The sequence below is a fragment of the Microcebus murinus genome, chromosome 10 (genome assembly GCF_040939455.1).
Source record: "Microcebus murinus isolate Inina chromosome 10, M.murinus_Inina_mat1.0, whole genome shotgun sequence".
NCBI lineage: Eukaryota > Metazoa > Chordata > Mammalia > Primates > Cheirogaleidae > Microcebus > Microcebus murinus.
The window spans coordinates 33,341,314-33,364,267 of NC_134113.1; the positions used below are offsets into that span (position 1 = coordinate 33,341,314).

Below are 22,954 nucleotides of genomic sequence, written 5' to 3' on the forward strand. Positions count from 1 at the left end.
TTTAGCCATAACATTAACTTTTTCCATAGGGCGTTTCACATGTTTAAATGTGATTCGTGAGTGTGTAAAACTATAGAGGAAGTATAAATAGGTGTATTATGTTATATGTTGTTTGTAGTTATTATTGCATTCAATATCTCTTACCTGCCCTGAGCCATCCTCAGCTATGGCAGTTTTTACTCTATTTTTCCCACCCTCTTTCCATTCCTTCCTTCCACAGATACATATGTAGCTACTATGTGCCAGCAATGGTGTTAAGTGTGAGAGACATGGTAGTGAACAGGAGAGAAAAAGCCCTTGCCCTCACAGAGCTTACATTCCAATAGAGGACAATTAAATAAATGGGGAAACATACACATAAAAAAAATTCCAGCAGTGCTAAGTGCTGTCAAAAAAACAAAACAAGGTAATAATATCACCAAGGGTTCATGGACAGATAGGACAGAAAAAGGCATAGCCTTATTTTTTGAGTGGTCAGGAAAGACCTCAGAGGGAAGATACAGCTAAGACTGAAATAACAAGGTGGAGCAAGTCAAGTGCAGGTGAGGGAGAGGTGTTTCTGAGGGAGGCTGCAGCCCTGCTTTGCCCCTGAGGCTGGCTGAGCCTGGTAGTCTCACTGGATAGCAAGAGCCTGAGGGGCTAGAGCTCAGGAGAGGGAGAGTGGTGGGCAGGCAGGCCAGACGGGAGAGTTAGCATGTTAGTTCAATGGCATTAGAAATTCCTGAAGTGTTTTAAGCAAGGAATGACATAACCTGAGTGGGAGCCAGAAAACCAGTTAGGAGAATATTATGAATAGTCCAGGACTTCTAGATGTTTGACTTTACCAACTGAAAGGAGGGCGTGGCCATTTTTTGAAATGGAGATAAATGTGAACAGCTTTGGGGGAAATTCAGAAGTTCTCCTCTGGACCTGAAACATTTTAGAGACCTGCTGGGCCTCTATATGAAGATGTCAAGGATGCAGTGAATGTCTGGATAGGACAGTTCCTTTTCTCTGATAAATGTTTTCTGAACTGTTTAATGGAAAAAATTGCTGAAGCAGCAGGCAAAACTTTCACACGTTTAATTATTCAGGTTCTGAAGGAAACTTTGTATAGAGACTATATTTTGGAAGTTTTACAGAATCATAATATAACTTTGGTTAAAAGAAAAAAGGAACTACTTTTTTTTATTGCTACTTAAAGCAATAAGAGTAGGACTGTGTTAGGAAGTTAGTGCCTGTTTATTTGTCTTAAATAATACTTGTTTTATGAACTGTAAGGAATCAACACTATTCAAGCTATACCATACCTATGGATTATTTCAATGGAGAATAAATAAACTTTTCTTACTTTTCATTATACCTCTAATAGGATCATGAATAAGACTGAATCAAGACTAATAAGCCATTCTTAAAAGATAGCTTTAGAAGTTATTAATAGTATTATTAATCGTACTATAAAAACAATGATTGTCAATGTATAGAACAGAGCACATACAATCTTAACTATAAGAAAAAGAACATAGTTATTGTGTCTCACTTATTTTATTTTTCTTTCTTTGCAGATTATGTATTTTAGTTCTCTGTTCCCATACGTGGTACTTATATGCTTCCTAATCAGAGTACTCCTTTTAAATGGTTCAATTGATGGCATCCGCCACATGTTCACCCCGAAGGTATGTACCATATTTCTGTTGAAGGCTTATGATCATGAAAGCAGTATGTTTATTGTTGAAATGTTTCTACAGTTATATTTAAGGGATAGTTGTTCTAAGATATGTGTATTGAACTTTTAAGTTATATTTAATAGTTATGTTAACCAGCTTAGAAAAACCAGAGCTTATATATATATATATATATATGTATATGTAAAATACATAGTATATATTAATACATAAAATTACATCCATCTATCTCCATTTTTAAACATCCCATCCTGGCTTTAAAGTAAGACTATAAGCATTTCAACTTCAAAAATTTCTCTTTCATAATAAATTAATCCCCAATTTTTACACTGACTAAATTTTAGAACTTTTAAATCTTCATTTACTTTTTCCCTGTGTTTCTGTGGTTCTTAACCTTTTGATGTCATGAACCCCTTTGAAAAATTGACAATCAGATGTTCTTACCAGAAAAAATAATGAACATATTAATTTGCTTAGTGTGTCAAGAGGTTTACAGACCACCTAAAATCCATGGACCCAGAAAATCAGTATTTTCTTGTTTTAGCCTTGTTTTGAGGTTTTATTCCTTATGGAATAATATGTGCAGTGGTCAGTTTGGGAAGTTCTGTAACTTTTATAAATGTATATACATTTTAGGAAAATACTTAGTAGACTTTATAGAGAGCTCAGAACTTACACTCTCATTCAAGTTAGTAGAGCTGAACCCAACACTGGGTACATTGAAACTGGTTAATCATAACTGTGGACTTAATTATAACTTGTTACATTGATTTAACAGGAAACAAAAATAAGTTTTGAGGTATATGTATTTTTTGCTATTCACTAAAATGAAGTTGTACTTCACTATCCGTTTGCTGATACTATCATAGGCAAACATAAAGATACAACTGTATAAAGATATAATTTCAAAATTAGAAATGGGGAGTTATCTGAAGGGTGAATGTGCAGCCAGCATTGTGCTGTGAGATTTGGGCAGAAGGGATTAGCTTCTTTGGAATTCTTTGTCACTCCTGGCAGCTGCCTTGATGCTGCTAAAAGAAGCTGTGTTCTTTGTGTGTCTGGTTTTGAGTTGGTATTCATTCTGTAGTAGCAAAAATGCTGACATTGGTGTCTGGTTTTCTTGGTTAGTTCAAAAGTCCTGTTTAACATTTAGAGTTGTTGGGACTTCTTAGTGAATAACTAGTTAAGATTTATAAATTTCAGCCATGTTATAATTTAAATCTGCTTCAAATGAGCCATACTGAATGACCAAAATTTATGCATAATATTGAAAAAAATATTTTCAGAGTTCAGGATAATGAAATGCGGTGTAAATTTCTGGAATATATTCTCTTTCCAAATTGGCAATGACTTGTGACACAATTCTAAACATTTTAATTTAAGTAGATATTTTAGAATTTAAATACTTTGATACATAATTTTCATGGCCCCAGTATTTAAAACTGCAGCATAAATTAACATTTTTACCTGACCTAGGGATCACTGTTAAAATATTATTTTTTAAGCCAGACATGGTCTTATAATCCCAGCAATTTGGGAGGTCGAGGTTGGAGGATCCCTTGAGGCCAGGAGTTTGAGACAACGAAGTGAGACGCTGTTTCTACAAAAATAAAATAAAATAAAATAAAATAATTAAAAAAATGTTATTTTTTCTTTAGCCCACTTTTCATTGAGGGTTGATAAGATGCTTTGTTAGATCACTGTAGGACATAGCAGCTAATATAAGAATTAAAAGTAACTGTAAATTACTTTTTAATTTACATTGTTTATATAGGGGAGAAGGTACCTAAACACCCCAGATACTCCTGAAACAGCTAAAGGAGATTTAGTTTAGAAATTAGATGTAACTTGAATAATGTCTTTAATAAGTAGGTGTTTTTCTGCCATCTAGTGGGTAAAGTAGAGATAGACGGTTGAGTGTATTTTAGTAATCAGTATTAGTCATAGAATGGTAATGTAGTTATGGTCAATAAACAATATGCGTATCTTGGTTAATTGTTCATAAATTATAATCATGATTATGTTTGATAATAATATTTCATAGATCTTAATAATAACTAAAATTAATTGAAGCAATAAATTCTAATATTTGATCCTAGTCAATAAATGATGCTGGGAAAATTGGATAGCCACATGTAGGAGATTGAAACAAGATCCATATCTCTCACCAACACAAAAATTAATTTAAGATGGATAACATTAGCTGACAGCCGTGATATGACTTTTCTAATTTTTCGTTTATCAAAATAAAATTGTGAACATTTAAAATTAATGTAATGAAAACATATATTTATATGCTACCTATTCTGATTTACATTACAAGTAAAGCTGCCTGTAAAGTAAAAAAAGCTTTCAGTGCTTTAAAGCTTTCCTCATCACACAAGAGCAAAACAGATTCATCGTCAATGCACAGCACAAACTATCGTGCGGACTATGAGTGCCGGCTGTGGGCAAGATTTCACTGCCGGTGAGCACAGTACCAAAGCGGTTAATTATCAGAGAAATGCAAATCAAAACCACAATGGGATATCACCTAAGCCCAGTGAGAAGGGCTTTTATTAAAAAGTCCCAAAACAATAGATGCCAATGTGGATGTGGAGAGAAAGGAGCACTTACACACTGTTGGTGGGACTGCAAACTAATGCAACCTCTATGGAAAATAGTATGGAGATTCCCCAGAGAACTAAAAGTATACCTACCATTTGATCCAGCAATCCACTACTGGGTATATACCCAAAGGAAAATAAGTCATTTTATCACAAACAAAAACTAAAACCACTTGCACTAGAATGCACATTCTCAATTGCAAAGATGTGTAATCAAACCAAGTGCCCATCAATTCATGAGTGGATTAATAAAACGTATAGGTACACCATGGAGTATTATTCAGCCATAAACAATGAATTAATACCTTTTGCAACAATGTGAATGGAACTGGAGACCATCTTTCTAAGTATTACAAGAATGGAAAAACAAACACCACATGTGCTTACTATTAAATTGGAACTAACTGATCAGTACTCATACGCATAGATGGAAGTAAAATTCAATGGAAATCGTGCACGTGGGAGGGAGGAGGAGGAAAGTGGTGAAATCATACCTAACGGGTACAATGTACACTGTCTGGGTGATGGACACACTTATAATTTCGAGTCAAGCAGTACAAAAGCAAACTATGTAACCAAAACACCATACTGAAAAAAAAAGTTAAAAAAACCTTATATATCTAATCTCAAAAAAATGTATAGTGATCAGATTAGGGTAATTAGCATATCTATCATCTCAAACGTTTTTCATTTCTTTGTGACGAGAACATTCAATGCCTTCCTTGTAGCTATTTGGAACGATATATTATCATCAACTATAGTCATCCTACAGTGTTATAGAACAATAGAATTTATTCCTCCTAAAAAAATATTTGAGAGAACATGGATTTTGGAGTTTACATGTGTTCATATTTCATTTCTACCCTAGAACTACTGTCTAGCCTTAGGCAGATTACTTAACCTTTCTAAGACTCAGATAATAATAGCAACAACTTCACGGGTTGGTGTGAATATTGAGTGAGATAAACCATATAAAGTGCTTATCAGTGTGTCTGCCACTATAGTTCATATATGTCATCAATTACTGAGCATTTAAAGTATGGTAAGCACTATGGTAAGTAATACACTCCTTGTTACTTCCATCTTTCCTTTGAGGAAGCTGAAAGTCAGGGAGGATGTATCATTTGCCCTAGGTTGCACTATTTTTAAATTATTAATTGGCAGAATCAAGATCTGAAATTCACTGTGGAACTTGTGTTCTTAGCCACATTTGACATTGCTCCCAATAAAGGCGATTGTAATGGTGAAAAGAGATAAAATGATAATTTAAACACTATTATTACTGAAATTGAACTTAACTATTTATTGAGGTCAGTGTCAGGTGTGATTAATGTTAATTGTTTCAGTTAACAGTTTTGATTATATACAGTGATAATTATCTAAAAAGTAAAGCACAGTTACTTGAAATATGCGTTCACCACAGATTCAGTACATTAACACTTTGGATCTGAAAGGTCATCTTATATATTATAGAGCTACATTTCTTCTATTGTCAAAGAAAAGCCTTTCAGTGAAGTTTTGAATAAATGAATAATACATATGTTAATATGCAAAGTACAAATAGGTCAACTCTACCAAGTTCATAATTGTTATCTCTTTCATTCATTGGATTGACATCAGAAAGCACAAAACTTACGAGCATTTGTGAAGTAATTATTTAACTTTTATTGGTAATAGATTTATTTTGCTTTGGAAAAAAAGATACAATGGGAATTAGTTGAAGATAATTAATTTCTCTTTCATATAGTCCTTTGATGAGTTGTCTTAAAATGTTTAAAAATTTCTATATAAGTAGAAAATCTCCATGTAAGTAAAATCTCCATGTAAAATCCTGATAGTCTTTATTATTCATATGGTTTATTTCTGAAATAAATGTTTATTTCTGTTTAAGAAGGATTATCCTTCAGATTTAAATAACCTTTGGGTACATAAATATCATTGTAATATATTTAAACAATAGGATTAATTCTATGTAAATGAACTATCCTGAAATATTATTTTTTAACTGATTTCAATTGTGTTTATTTTTAAACAGCTTGAAATAATGCTGGAGGCCAAGGTTTGGAGAGAAGCTGCTACTCAGGTGTTCTTTGCCTTAGGTCTGGGATTTGGTGGCGTCATTGCCTTTTCAAGCTACAACAAAAGAGACAACAACTGCCACTTTGATGCTGTCTTGGTGTCCTTCATCAATTTTTTCACTTCTGTCCTGGCAACATTGGTGGTGTTTGCAGTTCTGGGATTCAAAGCAAATGTCATAAATGAGAAATGCATTGCACAGTATGGATATTAATTTCCATTAGCTTTTCCCCCTTATTTTAATTTTTAGAAACATTTTTAATTTTTAAAACTTTTTATAGATACGTAATAGTTGTACATATTTATGAGGTATATGTGATAGCTTAATACGAGCATACAATATGCACTGATCAAATCTGTGTAAGTGGGATATCTGTCACCTCAAACATTTACCATTTCTCTGTGTTGGGAACTTTCCACATTCATTAGCTTTTGATGGCATAATTGTGTAGAAAATATACGCCAAAGAACTCTTAAGTGCTCATTCATATGTCGTTCTGTTTTTCAGAAATTCAGAAATGATCATAAAATTTTTAAAAATGGGAAACATTAGTCAGGACATTATTCCCCATCATATCAACCTTTCAGCTGTTACTGAAGAAGATTATCATTTAGTTTATGACATCATCCAAAAAGTGAAAGAAGAAGAGTTTCCTGTTCTTCATCTCAATTCCTGTCAAATTGGAGATGAGCTAAATAAAGTTAGTAAACAATGTTTGAGCAATAAAATAATTGTCACTTAGTTAAAATATGCATTATCCAGCAGATTTCTTTTAGGAAAATGACCTTTAAAATGAGGAACATTATGCTATTTCAAAATTCACATGCTTCATTTTAGAGAATGTGTTTTCTTAAATCACAACAATTTGATTTACTTTAAAAAGTAATTTCATTGATTGAGCCACAATAATTTAAAATATGAATATAGATAAAGTGATTTAGAATGATGATTAGTCTGATACTTTTCTTGGTATACTGTTTAATACAGAATTTGAATTATGACTCATTAACATGCATCGCATAATTGCTTTGATGACTGACTAGAATTTGAAATGGCCATTTTAATAGTCATGTTCAAAAAGTCATGATCTGGTCCTTTTTTTAGCCACTGTTATATATTTTATTAAACAAGAAATAGGTGAACATTAATAAATATTCTTGCATTAGCTACCACTGCCTCCTGTATTGTCAAAAAGGAAAATATAATGGAGAAATTGGGCATTTAGCATTAGCTTTAAGATGGCCAACTATACTTGAGAATAAGCATAAAGAATCATGTACAGGAAATTATGGGTACTGTCATCATTAATATAAAAACCTTGAATTCTATAAAAATATTTTATTAATCACTAACTTAACCTTTCAAAGTTTTTTTTTTTAAATATTCTGGTCTATCTGTTATCTTTGTAACATAATCAACTTGAAGTTTAGTTAGAGGTACAGTTTCTTAGGAAAAGCAAGTTGCTATGTTAGAACGCAATATTTGGGATACTCATAAAAAAATAAACTCATGCTAATATTTGCTAGTAATCCCCTTCCATTCTGCCAATTGGAATATTTGTCTTTTTATCCATTTTATTATCAATTTTGACTGTGTCTCTTGAATTATGAAAATCGGCATATCAGCCCAAAGTTTTTTAGCAGGAGGGTAGAAATATCAGAAGTAAAAGGGATGCAGATGTATTTTTTTAGATTAAAAATTGACTTTTCATAATCCATTCTATTCACATGCTTTTATTTGTCATTAGCATTTTTATTTTAAATAAAACAAGTGTATTATTCACAGTCTATATTTTCTTTATACCAATTGATTTAGCTACTTTGAGGCAACATTAAATATTTTTTATCTTTATATATGAACCAGAAATAGTTGTGTGTGTGTATATATATATATTTATGTATCTGTGATAATAAATTATTATCCACATTCATAAGCTTTAACAGAATCAAAAATATTATGTATTATTTAATATATCCTTCTAGGATCTTTGTGAGATATCTAGTACACAATACAATATAATTGTGTTCTGTATTTAATAATTCTAAACAGAGTTTTATTATTTGGATCTACTTTATCTAATTGAATCTGGCTTCTGAGAATAAACATGATCAATCTATCAGGTTAAAGGCTGATGTCAGCATGCTTATTTCCTGTAGCTCCTGGCCATTTCTTCACAGATTTGTTTTTTCCCCCTATGTAAGTGATATATAGAGCTATTACTTAATATTGCTCTGTATTCATGTTGCTATGTTGTGTATTTTTCAGGCTGTTCAGGGGACTGGTTTAGCTTTTATTGCCTTTACAGAAGCGATGACACATTTCCCTGCATCTCCCTTCTGGTCAGTGATGTTTTTCCTCATGCTGGTAAATCTAGGCCTTGGCAGCATGTTTGGAACCATTGAAGGGATCATCACGCCTGTTGTGGACACTTTCAAAGTGAGGAAAGAAATTCTTACTGGTGAGTTTTTACGTATTCGACTTTTCTGATAACTGATATGGCCCATTTTATTCTTGGTGAAAGATTAGAGACAGAAACGTGAATGTGTTCTGCTTTGGGTTTTATTAAGGTCTATTATTATTATTTATTATTATTTTATTTATATACCTATTTATATCCCGTGGATATGTTTAATTAAATTACATTTAATTATCCACTAATGATCATTTATTCTTTTACAATTTAGTAATAGTAATTACTGACACTAGAATAGTTATAAAAATGTTCATGTATGATTTTGTATACAAGTCAAATAATTATAAATAGAGCAGTTCAGATGCAATACTCTTATCCAAACAGTTGAAAATGATGCGCCTAAATCCATTTTTCATATACAATAGCAATTGTGATTTACTCGTAATTAATGTCTCTATGTAGAAAAGAAAACAATTTATCAATGTGGATGATTGTTAATATGTCCAATCTACAAGTAATTATTAAAGTACCAGTTTTGTACTGCATCATCTTTGAATTTATAAGATATAAAAGATACAAACAAAATTATAATAATGATATATTAATATATATTAATAATAATATATAAATATAATAGTGCTAAAATTAAGATTTAGCTTATGATTTATATCATGTAAAATACTGATAGACAGCATAATAGAGATTTTGCATGTTATAAGACTTCAGAAAAGGCTAAGTAATCTAAGTATATGATGCAGCCATCAGAGAACGAGATGGAGATTGAATTGGAAAGAGGTAGGGTTTTTTCAGGGGTCAGAAGACAACTTTAGTAAATATATGTAAATAGAGATAAGGGAAACAGTAAGGAAGCTAGCCAGACCAGAGTACAGGAACAATACTGTTAAGTGATGTAAAATAAGATTGGATGAAAAATACATTGGTGATCTTGATCACTGGGCAGTGGTGTGCAAGCTCCCTAAGGCTCTTTTATTATTGTGAAAGATTTAGTAATACTTTATGTGTAAATAGATGCTCTGCTAAGGGTGTCTGTTTGTGTGTGTTTGTGTGGGTGTGTGTGTGTATTTAAAACAAGTTTTAACTTCAGCAGTTTGTTAAATATTCATAGCTATTTGAGGGCTGTCTGGAAAGTATCCAGCCACATAATCATTCTTGTTATATTAACAATGGCTGGATACTTTCTGGAGAGCCCCTGTATATCCTCCACTTAGCCAAACAAAAATGAGAAGCTTCTTTATCTTATTCCAGAAACCAACTTCTACTTCTTCATATTGTTATCAATATCCTGCCTGACATGCAGGCTAAAATCATCTTGGCATTCTTATATTTGCCTCCCATGTCCAAACCATCTCCTCTTGTAGCAAAGGGCTTGCAAAATTTTTTTTCATTTTTTAAAACTTTTAAATTAACTTTAATAATGTAGTTTATTCAACCCAGTGTGTCAAAAATTATCACATTTACATTTACATTCTAGTTGTTATTTTTAATATCGATGTGTAACAATTGTACATATTTATGGGGTACAGAGTGATATTTTGATACAAGTATATGATGTGTACTGATTAAATTAGGATCATTGCAATATCCAATACCTGAAACATTCATCATTGCTTCATGTTGAGATCATTCAAAATCCTCTCTCCTAGCTATTTGAAACTATACAATAAATTGTTGTTCATTACAGTCATTCTCCAATGTTACAGAACACCAGAACCTTTTGCTCCTATCAAGCTGTAATTTTTTATCCATTAACCAACCTCTCCCCGTCCCTCCTGAGAAAGGTTTATGTATGCAATAAATATTGACAGAGCCTCTCCTGTGAGCTATGCGTGGCGCCGGGGGCTAGAATGCCATTTCAAAAAGCCTTCCCTATCCCTTTCTGAGGAAGGGGTTCCCTTTCATCCCTCAAGGCATCCGAGATCACAGAACAGGTCTGACTTTCCTATTTGCTCCTGAATCCCAGCTCAGTTCCTGCTACAGTGCCTGGTGGAGTGAATACCTACTGGCTAAAATTAATGCATGAATATGGGGCCATACCCAAAGGGAGCTTGAATGCTCTGACAATACCCTTAAGGCTTCATTTTATATGTAATCGGAGTTTAGAAAGGACACGAGGAAGGGTTTAGATTCATGTAAAAAGCACTAATGCTGGGACATGTTAATCAACAGTTACTGGCCACCAGCTATGAGCCAGCCCCAGCGCCTAGGACTCCCTCATATCTCTCATTTATTCTTCCCAAACACCCTTGTGGGAGAGAAGTTATAGCACCATTATTGGAGAATAAGCTTCTGGGTGTCCTATGGAAAGGTGTCTGTCTAGTCCATGGCATTCAGTGTCTACAGGAGGAAATAGATGTGATTGAGCAAAACTTAAGTACAACACAGTTTTTGTTCAATTACAACCAAATAGCATAGACAGTGCAGGGCGACAGTTGCGTATGTTGTTTCCAGCAATCGGGATAGAGAATCTGAAGGTGATATTGGAAAGGAGACCTGGAGGAGGAGAATGGTGTGACAAGGCCAACAGTTCCAGGGAGCAGAACCGCACAAGTGTTCAGGTCCTGGGGTGAGAAGGAAATGTCAGTTGTCATGGACAGTGAGGTTGTTGGAGCTGGACTTAGTGAGTTTTTGTCTCCTGTTACTCTGGGAAAGAGACTCAAGAATTTATCAGACTGGCTGGCCGCTGTGGCTCATGCCTGTAATCCCAGCACTCTCGGAGGCTTAGACAGGAGGATCGTTTGAGGTCAGGAGTTCGAGAGCAGCCTGAGCAAGAGCAAGACCCTGTCTCTACTAAAAATAGAAAAATTAGCCACATGTCATGGTTTATGCCTGTAGTCTCAGCTACTTGGGAGGCTGAGGCAGAAAGATCGCTTCAGACCAGGAGTTTGAGGTTGCTGTGAGCTAGGGTGATATCATGACACTCTAACCCCTGGAAATGGAGTGAGACTCTATACCAAAAATAAAAAAAAGAATTTAATAGATGGATTTTTATTGTGCACCTGCTGTGTGCCAGGCACTCTTCTATGTGCCATAAGCACACACACAAACCAGGTAGAAAAGCTCAGTGAACAAGCAAACAGCAACTTGAGCATGCTTTGACAAAATCCAGATTTTGTTGTAGTGACTGATGTGTGTGTTTGGGGAAGGTCGCTTTAAACAGGGCCACTGGGAAAGGACTCTGCAGAAGAGGGCTGACTTAGCTGACATTTGGGGGAGAGAAGGAAGCAGTGATGTAAACATTGCAGGCAGGAGGATCTCAAGGGGAGAGAGTGGCCAGTGCAAAGGCCCTGGGGTGGACAAGCCGTTGTGTATGGAGCTCAGGGGAGCAGCGATAAGTGAAACGGCAGAGGCCAGGCCAGCAGGGGAGTCATTTGATTTCACTCCCGTTCACCGGGGAGTCCAAGCGGGGTCCTGTGTGTGGCACGGCCTGGTTTGCTGGTTTACAAGGTGCCCCCAGCACTGGGCAGCGGGCACTTGGGACAGAGGCCAGGTAGGCGCTATTCTCCACCTCACCGGCTTCTCCCTCCTGCTTCCTTCCCCAGAAAGGCTTGCAAAATTAAATGAAAAGTAACAGTGTACAGGTAGTATTTGCTGACCTCTATTGGAAGACTTATTTGGAAAGAGCAAAGGGGAATGTACTGTCTTGCCTCATTTCCTGTCTTACGGAATCATACCTATACTTCAAGTCATAGTCATATTTGACTTCAATGAAATGTTGCCTCATCATCTTTGTTAGGTGTGTTTTTCTTCTATAGAACAGTAAGATCAGTGAATTACTAATTATCTTTTTCTCTCGCATCTCCAACAAAACTCTTACTGTCTGTGCCACCTAGAATATATTTTCCTCATTTTTACCTTATACTACAAAGTAATTAGGAGACAATGAAAGTTACATAGACTATTATAGAGTCAGACTTAGGTGCAAATCCAAGCTCTGTTACTTACAACCTGAGACTTATATTCCTCGGGGTCTTTTCTGTCATCTGTAGAATGAAGATAGCAATACATTGTTCAGTTGTGATGTTATAAAATCAAGTGAGATAATATTTATTTATACTGTGATAAGCATTTAAATCTAATAAACAGTAGACTCCAAGTAAATGTTACTTTTCTTTTTCTACATTCTGTGTTTAGATGTGATATTCATTTCTGTATGATGTAACTCATAGCACTAGCATGGTGCTTAAGAGACAGAGGTAATGGCTTAATGTAACCAATACTTAACTGAATTGTTGGGGAACCCTTGTATGATTGAATTCATGGATGTCTGTCTTCTCTCCTGACCTGCCACCACATACTCTTCTTCTTTCAGTTTTACTCATTCAGTTAAAATGTGGTTGAAAAATAGAATGCAGTCATCTTTTACTTTTGAGAACTTCTTTGCTAATAAGATGAGAGACTAGAGAGTCTACCAAAAATATGGGAATATTATATGGATTCCAAAAATCTCTCTAAGTTTTTATGTTAATGATAGCCAGTCAGAAATATACACAACTGTTTCTTAAATATTACTTGGGAAACTCCTTTTAGATGACTCTTCTTAGATATTGCTTGGATAATCAGATTGCTCAACTCTGTCATAATAACTTTCCAAACTGATCTGTTCAGGCAAGATAAATATTAGTATATAAATGTTGAATGGTGGCATAGCTAGGTCTGATCAGATTTTTTCAGTTACACTTTAAAATAACCATATTCCATAAAATATAAAAATTTATGTTTCACAATCTTATAAACCACATTAGTCTCATTAATTTAAATATCCTATATGGATTCCAACTTCTATAGAATGTTATTGAAGTAGAAATGACCTATGAATATTTACTGCCTGAAAAAGTATGTTTGCTATTAAAAAGAGAAGCAGGGTATGGACATTTACATTTTTAAAATTTTCTCTCAATTTTGCTTCATTTGCGCTTGGCAAATAAACTCAGGGAGATGAGTTACTGTCTTACAATAAATTTATATTAAAGATGGTCTAACCCCAGGTAACTTAACCTCAAATATGTTATATTCCATAGTACCAGAAAAAGTATTGCCTATTTATATAACTGACATGTTATAACATGTTTGAATATAATAATTTATAATAATAAAGGTTTAAAGACATGACTTTGAATAAGGGCTAATTTTTTAATTTATTCTTTTATTCCAGTTATTTGTTGTCTTCTGGCATTTAGTATTGGCCTGATATTTGTGCAGCGTTCTGGAAATTACTTTGTTACAATGTTTGACGATTATTCTGCTACATTGCCTCTGCTAATTGTAGTCATTTTGGAAAATATTGCTGTATGCTTTGTTTATGGCATAGATAAGTAAGTATATTTGCTTTTATGCATTCATTTTTCATCTCTATTTTGAAAAGACCAATTATTGATATCTATTTCATTTAGAAGAAGAGGAAAATGAATAGAAGGAAAAATTCTTTATAAAATCAAATCCTTTGCAGGCTCTTGTTCATTTAACAATTTTAGTAAAGTATATTCTTCTGTTGAGTGAGTAATTAGAATTGTGTAGATTATAATGGCTAAGAATTCTGCAGCTTTGGTTTAATTCTGGTTATGAAATAGTAACTTCCAAGATCTAATGAGTATTAGCTATATTCCAAGAACCTTAGGTTCTTATGAGTCATTATCTACCTTTAACAGATGGGGAGAATCAGGTTTAGAGAGACGCAGACTGACTTGCTCATCACGTACCTGGACATCAGCAAACCTGGAATTCATAGCCCCATTTCTGTTTAACTTTAAAACCTATCTCCTAATTATTTTGCCAAATTGTTTTATGAGAGAAATGTGTATAATTCCTTATGTAGCAGGAAAATTTAGGAAATGGAAATGACATATTCCATCCTGAGATGTGTGTGTGTGTGTGTGTATATATATATATATATAAAATTTACTGTATACAAACTTCTTATTAATATTTATATGGAGTCATTATTTAAATTTACTATATACCCTAACTTCTGAATTATGTGCCTGATTGTGTGAAAATTATATGTATTTGATATTAAATGAAGCATCATAGTAATATTGGGGGTGGGAAGACATTTGGAGGCTTTGTCCAATGGTCATTGTTTCTAATTCATATATGCAGACTGAAAGGCAATAAGATCAACAAGCTTGCACTAGCTTTGTGTAAAGTAGGAATGAGTACACATAGAGTGAGACTAGGGTCCTCTTAAGTAATATAGAGAACATTATTGGTATTGAATGAGCTTTATAACAAAGCTCAGAGAATTGTTTTCTTTAATGACTTTCAAAAGCTCCAGGCCAGGAAGGGTAGGGGAATTTAAATTTAATAGTCATGTACTATATAGCAGTAATAGTAATAGCTGTCTGACATGCATTAACTTTTAAGCCTTATAAAAACACTCTGCGGATGGCAAATGAGCACATGAAAGTATGCTCCACATTATATGTCATCAGGGAAATGCAAATTAAAACAATGAGATACCACTATGCACTTATTAGCTTGGCGGACATCCAGAGCACTGACAACACAAAATGTTGGCAAGGGTGCAGAATGGAACTCTCCTTTATTACTGGTGGGAATGCAAAATGGTATAGCCACTTTAGAAGATAGTTTGGCAGCTTATAATAAAAAGAAACATACTCCTCCCATATAATCAAGCAACCATGCTTCTTGGTATTTACCCAAAGGAGTTGAACGTTTATGTCCACACACACCAAAAAAAAACCCTGCTCATGGATATTTATAGTAACTTTATTCATAATTGCCAAAACTTGAAAGCAACCAAGATGTCCTTCAGTAGGTTAATGGATACTTAAACTGTGATACATCCAAAGAATGAAATATTATTCAATGCTAAAAACAAATGATCTATCAAGCCATGAAAGGACATAAGAGGAAATGTAAATACATTTTACTAAGTGAAAGAAGCCAATCTAAAAAGGCTACATACTATATGATTCCAACTATATAACATTATAGAAACAGCAAAACTATGGAGAAAGTAGGAAGATCAATGATTACCGGGGGTTGGGGAGAGGAATGAATGGGTGGAGCACAAGAGGATTTTTAAGACAGTGGGACTACATTGTATGGTATTATAATGGTGGGTAGATATCATGATACCTTTGTCCAAACCCACAGAATGTACAATACCAAGAGTGAACTCTAATGTAAACTGTGGACTGAGTGATAATGCTGCGTTAATGTAGGTTAATCAGCTGTAACAATTGCATCACTCTGGTGGAAGCTGTTGCTAATGGAGGAGGCTGTGCATGTATGGTGGGCAGAGCTGTATAGGAAATCACTATACCTTCAGCTCAATTTTGCTGTGAACCTAAAACTGCTCTTGAAAAATTAAAGTCTATATTAAAAAAAAACAAACCTCTGTGGTAAGTAATGTCATATATTACAGATGGGAAATTGGCCTTTCTTGTACAGGAGAACACATTTTTTAGTTGCAGACCAACTATAATCTGGACCTTGATTTCAAAGCTATGTTTCTCTAAAGGCTACCAAGCTATACTCATAGCTCCTAACCTGCACCATGATGGAATTTGATATTGTTATTGGACTGATCTGTGAATCAATACATTCATAATTTAAATTTTCATTTAGACAGTGCATAATTTTTGATAGGCATACTAGAGAATATTTATTTTTAGTAGTTAGCATTCCTAAATAATAGTTATAACAACAGTAGGAAAAATATCACTAATTCATCTATTGAATTCCTACTGCATGTGAGGTAGTATGCTCTGCATTCATTGTTTATGATTCTAAAAATAACCCTTCAAGGTAGGTATTATAGTAACTTTTTTGAAAATGCCAAAAATGAACCTCAGAAAGACTAAAATATGCATTAAAAGATAGTAGAACTATGATTTGAAATTAAGTTTTCTGGTCTCCAAAGCTCATATTTTATCTGAGAAGCAGGTAAGAATTTTCACATAGAAGATGCTCTCATTTAATTAGTTTTCCCTCCCTTAAGGTTCTGAAGAAGCATAAAAAGAGATGGAGGAGGAACCTAGAGATTAAAAATAGATTTGAGAGACATATCAATTAGTCACTATATGTAGACCTTTTTTCAGTTGAAACCACCATACTGTAAAAAGAAATGTGAGTTCAGAAAATACAGACACTGATTATGGACATTTGATGATACTAAAAAACTCTTACTATGATGAAAAATGAGACAAGGAATTTTTAATGTATTGCAAATATGTGTTCATAGAATATAAAATTATCAGTAGGAGGAGACATTTTAATATTGGCTTAAGAGGGTTTTCACTAAATAAAAATTATAGTTCCTAACTGGTTTCATTTTACTTTATAAATTTTCTTAGTTTATGTCATCTTTAATGTGAATTTTTGATTCAGTGTAAAATATATTCATGGCTCAGTTTCTGTCAAGCTGTTGATATAATCCACATTTTTAAGGTATAAAATGTTAACTTGAGGAATAATTACTTTCTTTACTTTTAGGTTTATGGAAGACCTAAGAGATATGTTAGGTTTTGCTCCCAGCAGATATTACTACTATATATGGAAATACATTTCTCCTTTAATGCTATTATCATTGCTAATAGCGAGTGTGGTGAATATGGGAATAAGTCCTCCTGGCTATAATGCATGGATTGAAGATAAGGTAAAATACAAAATAAAGAAGTTAGATTTAAAAGGATATACAAAAAGCCATTTTAGAGGGATTTGTCTTTTGTTTTCTTCACAGTATTTTTTGCTGTTTAATGAATGGTGTTGCTTTTCTGGAAGGATCTTGAGATGTTTTGTACCCCAATCATCTATTATTTTTTTAATACATTATGAATGTCCTTAACACATGGGAAATACTGACCTTGTCCTTATTAAAGCAGATTTATTCATTTTAACATTGATGAACCAATAAATTACTGGGTCTTTGACTCTAGAAAATATTAATCTAAACTCCAGAGATATTGATAATATGTAATTTATTACATTGTATCCCAGATACTATATAACAATAAAAATATGTATTCACCATGTAAACATAATTTTAAATAAGCAAATATTTAAGTAAAGTTGTATTTTAACTGTTTTATATTAGCTATGACTATTTTTATGTCTGTCCATGAACTGCATTAGCCACATAATATAATCATGAGATATATATTAGTTGTTATAAAATCACAATACCTATTGTGATTTTAGAGATACCTTTGACCTTCACCCTGTGATCAATTATTCTATATAATAAAAGACACAACTGAGGCATAAACTAGTCTGATATCTCTTACCAAATCTCTTGGGTCTGGATGTGCTTCAAAATTAAGATTTTCAGAGTTTAGAACGATATGGCACAAGTTAACAGTTTATCTATTGCTTAGTAACAGATTACCCCGAAACTTAATGACTAAAAGCAACACTGATTTATTATTTCTTAAGAGTTCTCTCTGGGTGAGCTGAGCAGTTCTTCTTTTGGTCCTGCCTGGGCTAACTCAAGCAGTTGAATTCAGCTTGGAGACCTGAGCTCGCTGTCTCTAGGTCGTCATTCATTCTTGGCTTCTTCCAAGCATCATGGACCGAAGGCAGCATTCTAAGAAATTGCAAGGCCTTTGAAGCTTAGTCTTGGAAGTTGGTGAATGTCATTTCCACTGCTTTCTATTGGTCAGAGCAAGTCACAAAGCCAGCCCAGTCTCTTGGCTTACAAACCTGAGACAAATATACTATTTTTTGATTTGTGTGCAGAGAAAGGCAGATTATTGATAATTATTATTATTTTTTTTGCCTTTAACAGGCATCTGAAGAATTTCTGAGCTATCCAACGTGGGGAATGGTTGTCTGTATCGCTCTGATGGTCCTTGCAATACTCCCTGTCCCAGTAGTCTTCATTGTTCGTCGCTGCAACCTCATAGATGACAGCTCTGGTAATTTAGCATCTGTGACCTATAAGAGAGGAAGGGTCCTGAAAGAGCCTGTAAACTTAGAGGGAGATGATGCAAGTCTCATTCACGGAAAGATACCGAGTGAGATGTCATCTCCAAATTTTGGTAAAAATATTTATCGAAAACAGAGTGGATCCCCAACTCTGGATACTGCTCCCAATGGACGGTATGGAATAGGGTACTTGATGGCAGATATGCCAGATATGCCAGAATCTGATTTGTAGCTGGGGGAAAACCAGCGTGTTTTGTTTGGTTCATTTTCATCAATGAACATTGGCTCTATTAAGAGAAGCATTAGGCTTCGCTTATCAGAGGGCGATCTCAGGTGTTCCATGGCTGTGATCTTTAATACTAACAGTATATGTCAATTCAACTAGAGCATTCCTTTGGATTCTTGGGTTTACATTTGTGCAGAAAGGAGTACAGACAAAGCTTACAATAACTGAGGTCCGTGTATGTCAGGATTTTTAAAAGTACTTTTGGTGTATTTTTCAAGCATTTCTATTTCTAAAACAGGTATTACCTCAGTTTCTAATAATTTCTGGATTTAATAGTATTGGCAATTCAAAAATGGCATACCTTAAAATTTATAAGTTTGCCTTCAGGGTAACTTCCAATATTACAATGAGCAGATCTGTAATTTGGTGCCTCTCAGCACATTTTCATGAATATATTGTGTAGATAGGCTGTAATTATTTTGGTAGCATTGATACCTTCTTAGGCAATTAGCTGAAAAAAGCTGCAAAATATTTTCCTATGTAATAGTTGTATAGAGCAATAGTATCAAAGTATAAGAAGGCACTAATGCTGGGATGAAAGGTAAAATTCACAGGTGACTGAGAATCATGTGAGTGATGGCTGTATATTTTGTGTAACATATATGTGTGAAAATGATCTATGAGTGAGTCACTCAGCACTCTCAAGAATTATGCGGATTCTGCATTCTTCTTATGCCGTGTGCCTAAAAATCTACTTGATATTTATTGTGGCTTCAAGATTACTCATAGTATATTTATATAATATACTTACAATGTATATAGATGTATATTAGTACTTTAAGTACTGATTTGAAAACTTGAAGCAAGATGGCATTTTATTTCATATACTTCGGTTTTGCTTCTGTTTTATGCAAATATAAATCCTTTTTTAAGTGATTGTTAAAATTGTATGGCATTACATTTTAATCTACAAATAAACAAAATTTAAAAATGATGTTTGTTTCTCACATTGATTTTCCTTGTATCTCCTGAACTGGATTATCTTGCATTTCAGTCATTTCATAATAGTTAATCATCACATTCCATGTGGGATTAAGAGAATGATTAATAGAGCTACCACCACTTTAGAGACAAGGGAAACAGAGTATGATGGTTAAATGGTGTTCTAATGTAGTCTCAAGATTCTGGAAAAAATACTTCTAGTCTCCCAAGAAACCATGTATAATGTTGACTGCTTGCTGGGTCAGTAATGTCTTTGAGGTGCAAAAAAATGTAATTTTTAAAAAAATGGAACTGTTGCATATGTGAAATTATATAAAGCAGAGAAACTCCACTGGGTGATACCTAGTTTAAAGTCTTTTATTTATAATTATCCTACCACCAAATCAGTTATATTTTTAAAATGATGATGGAAACAACAGAAAAATACACCATATCCATTGATTTATTTTGGCCAAATATTCTTACTGTATAGATAAATTCTAACAGACTGAATCATAGCATTTAAATATTAATTCTAGTGATTGGAGTTTTTAATTATTTTACATATTCATGGATATTGTGTTTTGTACAACGTTAAACATGTTAAAAATAGATAATACATGCACATTATACAAAACTCAAAAATTATGACAATTCAGTGAAAGTAAGTTTCCCACTCAACATTTCTCTTAGTCACCCATTGCAATCCTTGAAGGCAACCACCATTACTAGTTTGTTATGTATCCTTCTGGAAATGCTGTATAAATATACAATATAATACATAAATGACAGCATTCTATATTTTCTGCACCTTATTTTAATGAATAATTTATTTTGGGTAGTATTTCATATGAAGACTCATGGATCTGATTTCTTATTTCAGAAGTTGAAGTAATGTAAGTTTTGTTTATTTTTGATTTTTTAATATTACTTTTTTTCTTTTTAATTATTATGGGTACATAATAGTTATATTTCTTTATAGGATACATGTGATGTTTGATACAGGTATACAATGTGAATTAATCAAATCAGGTTAACCGGGGTATTCATCACCTCAGGCATTTATCATTTCTTTGTGTTAGGACCATTCCAATTCTACTCTTTTAGTTATTTTAAAGTATACCCAAATTTATTGTTGATTATAGTAGCACTGTTGCATTTTCAAATATTTTTATTCTATATAACTATATTTTTGCACCATTGACCATCCCCACATTATCCCCACTCCCTGCTACCCTTCCCAGCCTCTGGTAACCATCATTCTACTCTCTTTCTCTATGAGAACAATTGTTTTTTTAATATTTAGCTCCCAGGTATAAGTGAGAACATGCAAGATTTGTGTGGATTCATCCCAGGGATGCAAAGATGGTTCAACACATGCAAGTCAATCAATGTGGTACATCATATCAATAGAACAAAGGACAAAAACCATTTGTTTATTCTTGTGTTGAAGCAATATTTTCTCTTATAAGCTAACCCAATATTGAAAGGTTTCTAACAAATAGTTTACCTGCCAGCCTTTAATGTAACACAATAATGCATTGCCAAACAGCATTATTCCCCCCCTCTCTCTCTCTCTTGCCATGAGTAATCTTTTAAAAAAATTGTATATATTTATGGTGTATAACATGCTGTTTTGATATATACATTATTATTCCTACAGTTAAGCAAATTAACTAAGCCACCTTTTTCCATAGTTTCTTTTTTGTGTGTGGTAAGTGCAGCTAAAATATACTCTTTTAGCAAATTATCAGTTTAAGATATAATATTATTAACTGTACTCCTTATGCTTTACATTAGATCTCTAGGCTTATTCATCATACATAACTGTAAATCTATACTTTTTGACCTTCTCCCCATTTCCTCCTCTCCCAGACCTAGATAACCTTTTGCTCTACTTTCTATTTCTATGTATTTTGACTTATTTTTTTAAGAAAGTTTTTTTTTTAAGAAAGATTTGTTTTAAGAAAGATTCCACATACAAGTGAAGTCATGCAGTATTTGTCTTTCTGTGTCTGGCTTATATTACTTAACATAATATCCTCCAAGTTTATCCATGCTGTTGGAAATGGTGGTACCTCCTTTTTTTTTTTTATAAGACTGACTGATATTCCATTGTGAATATATATCAAAATTTCGTTATCCATTCATCTGTTGATGGTGACTTAGGTTGTTTTCATATCTCAGCTTTTGTAAATAATGCTGCAATGACATAGTGCACATATCTCCTTGAGGTGCTGTTTTCACTTCTTTTTGGTATAATCTACAATTTAGGTATTTGCACTAGGAAATAGGTTTCCATCTTCCTATTCACAGAGTAATAATGCAAAGAATGCAGGAATCCTATTTTGTTTTTTTTGTTTTTTTGTTGTTTTTTTTTTGAGACAGAGTCTCGCTTAGTTGTCCAGGCTAGAGTGAGTGCCGTGGCATCAGCCTAGCTCACAGCAACCTCAAACTCCTGGGCTCGAGCGATCCTTCTGCCTCAGCCTCCCGAGTAGCTGGGACTACAGGCATGCGCCACCATGCCCAGCTAATTTTTTTCTATATATATTAGTTGGCCAATTAATTTGTTTCTATTTATAGTAGAGACGGGGTCTCGCTCTTGCTCAGGCTGGTTTTGAACTCCTGACCTTGAGCAATCCGCCTGCCTCGGCCTCCCAGAGAGCTAGGATTACAGGCGTGAGCCACCGCGCCCGGCCAGGAATCCTATTTTTTAATTTGAAGAGAATTTAAACCCCTTCCTATGCCTTCACTTGGCAGATGAGGAAAAATATGTCAAAGAAGTTAAAACAAAATTAATAGGGGTTTTCTTCCTTCTGCTTTTTTCATGCAGTCAGTTCTTCAGCTGGTCATGCATTTATTGATTTATTCACACATTTTTTTCAGCATCTAACTAAAATTCTACCTCAGTATTAAGCCAAGGTACCATTATATTTACATTATGGAGTATAAATTTTATTCATCTTTTCCTCATTTTATCTCCTCTCCCGGTGAGGCCCTACCTCCCCTTTCTCATGCAATGTAGTATTTAATCAATACATAGTAATTTGGAATATTCTTCTCTATACTCTAAAATTT

The 22,954-nt window shown here is 33.8% G+C and overlaps 1 protein-coding gene across 3 annotated transcripts in view; it reads left to right on the forward strand.

Moving 5' to 3' along the window:
• SLC6A15 (solute carrier family 6 member 15) overlaps positions 1-22,577 on the forward strand; it is a 50,862-nt gene extending 28,285 nt beyond the window's left edge. For all 3 annotated transcript variants that reach the window (XM_012740823.3, XM_020287948.2, XM_076007129.1), the window contains 7 exons: positions 1,545-1,655; positions 6,306-6,547; positions 6,855-7,047; positions 8,613-8,805; positions 13,934-14,093; positions 17,239-17,401; positions 18,530-22,577. In XM_012740823.3, coding sequence (XP_012596277.1) covers positions 1,545-1,655; positions 6,306-6,547; positions 6,855-7,047; positions 8,613-8,805; positions 13,934-14,093; positions 17,239-17,401; positions 18,530-18,901 — 1,434 coding nt within the window. In that variant the 3' untranslated portion in view covers positions 18,902-22,577. The remainder of the gene's footprint in view (positions 1-1,544; positions 1,656-6,305; positions 6,548-6,854; positions 7,048-8,612; positions 8,806-13,933; positions 14,094-17,238; positions 17,402-18,529) is intronic.
• Positions 22,578-22,954: the final 377 nt, after the last annotated feature.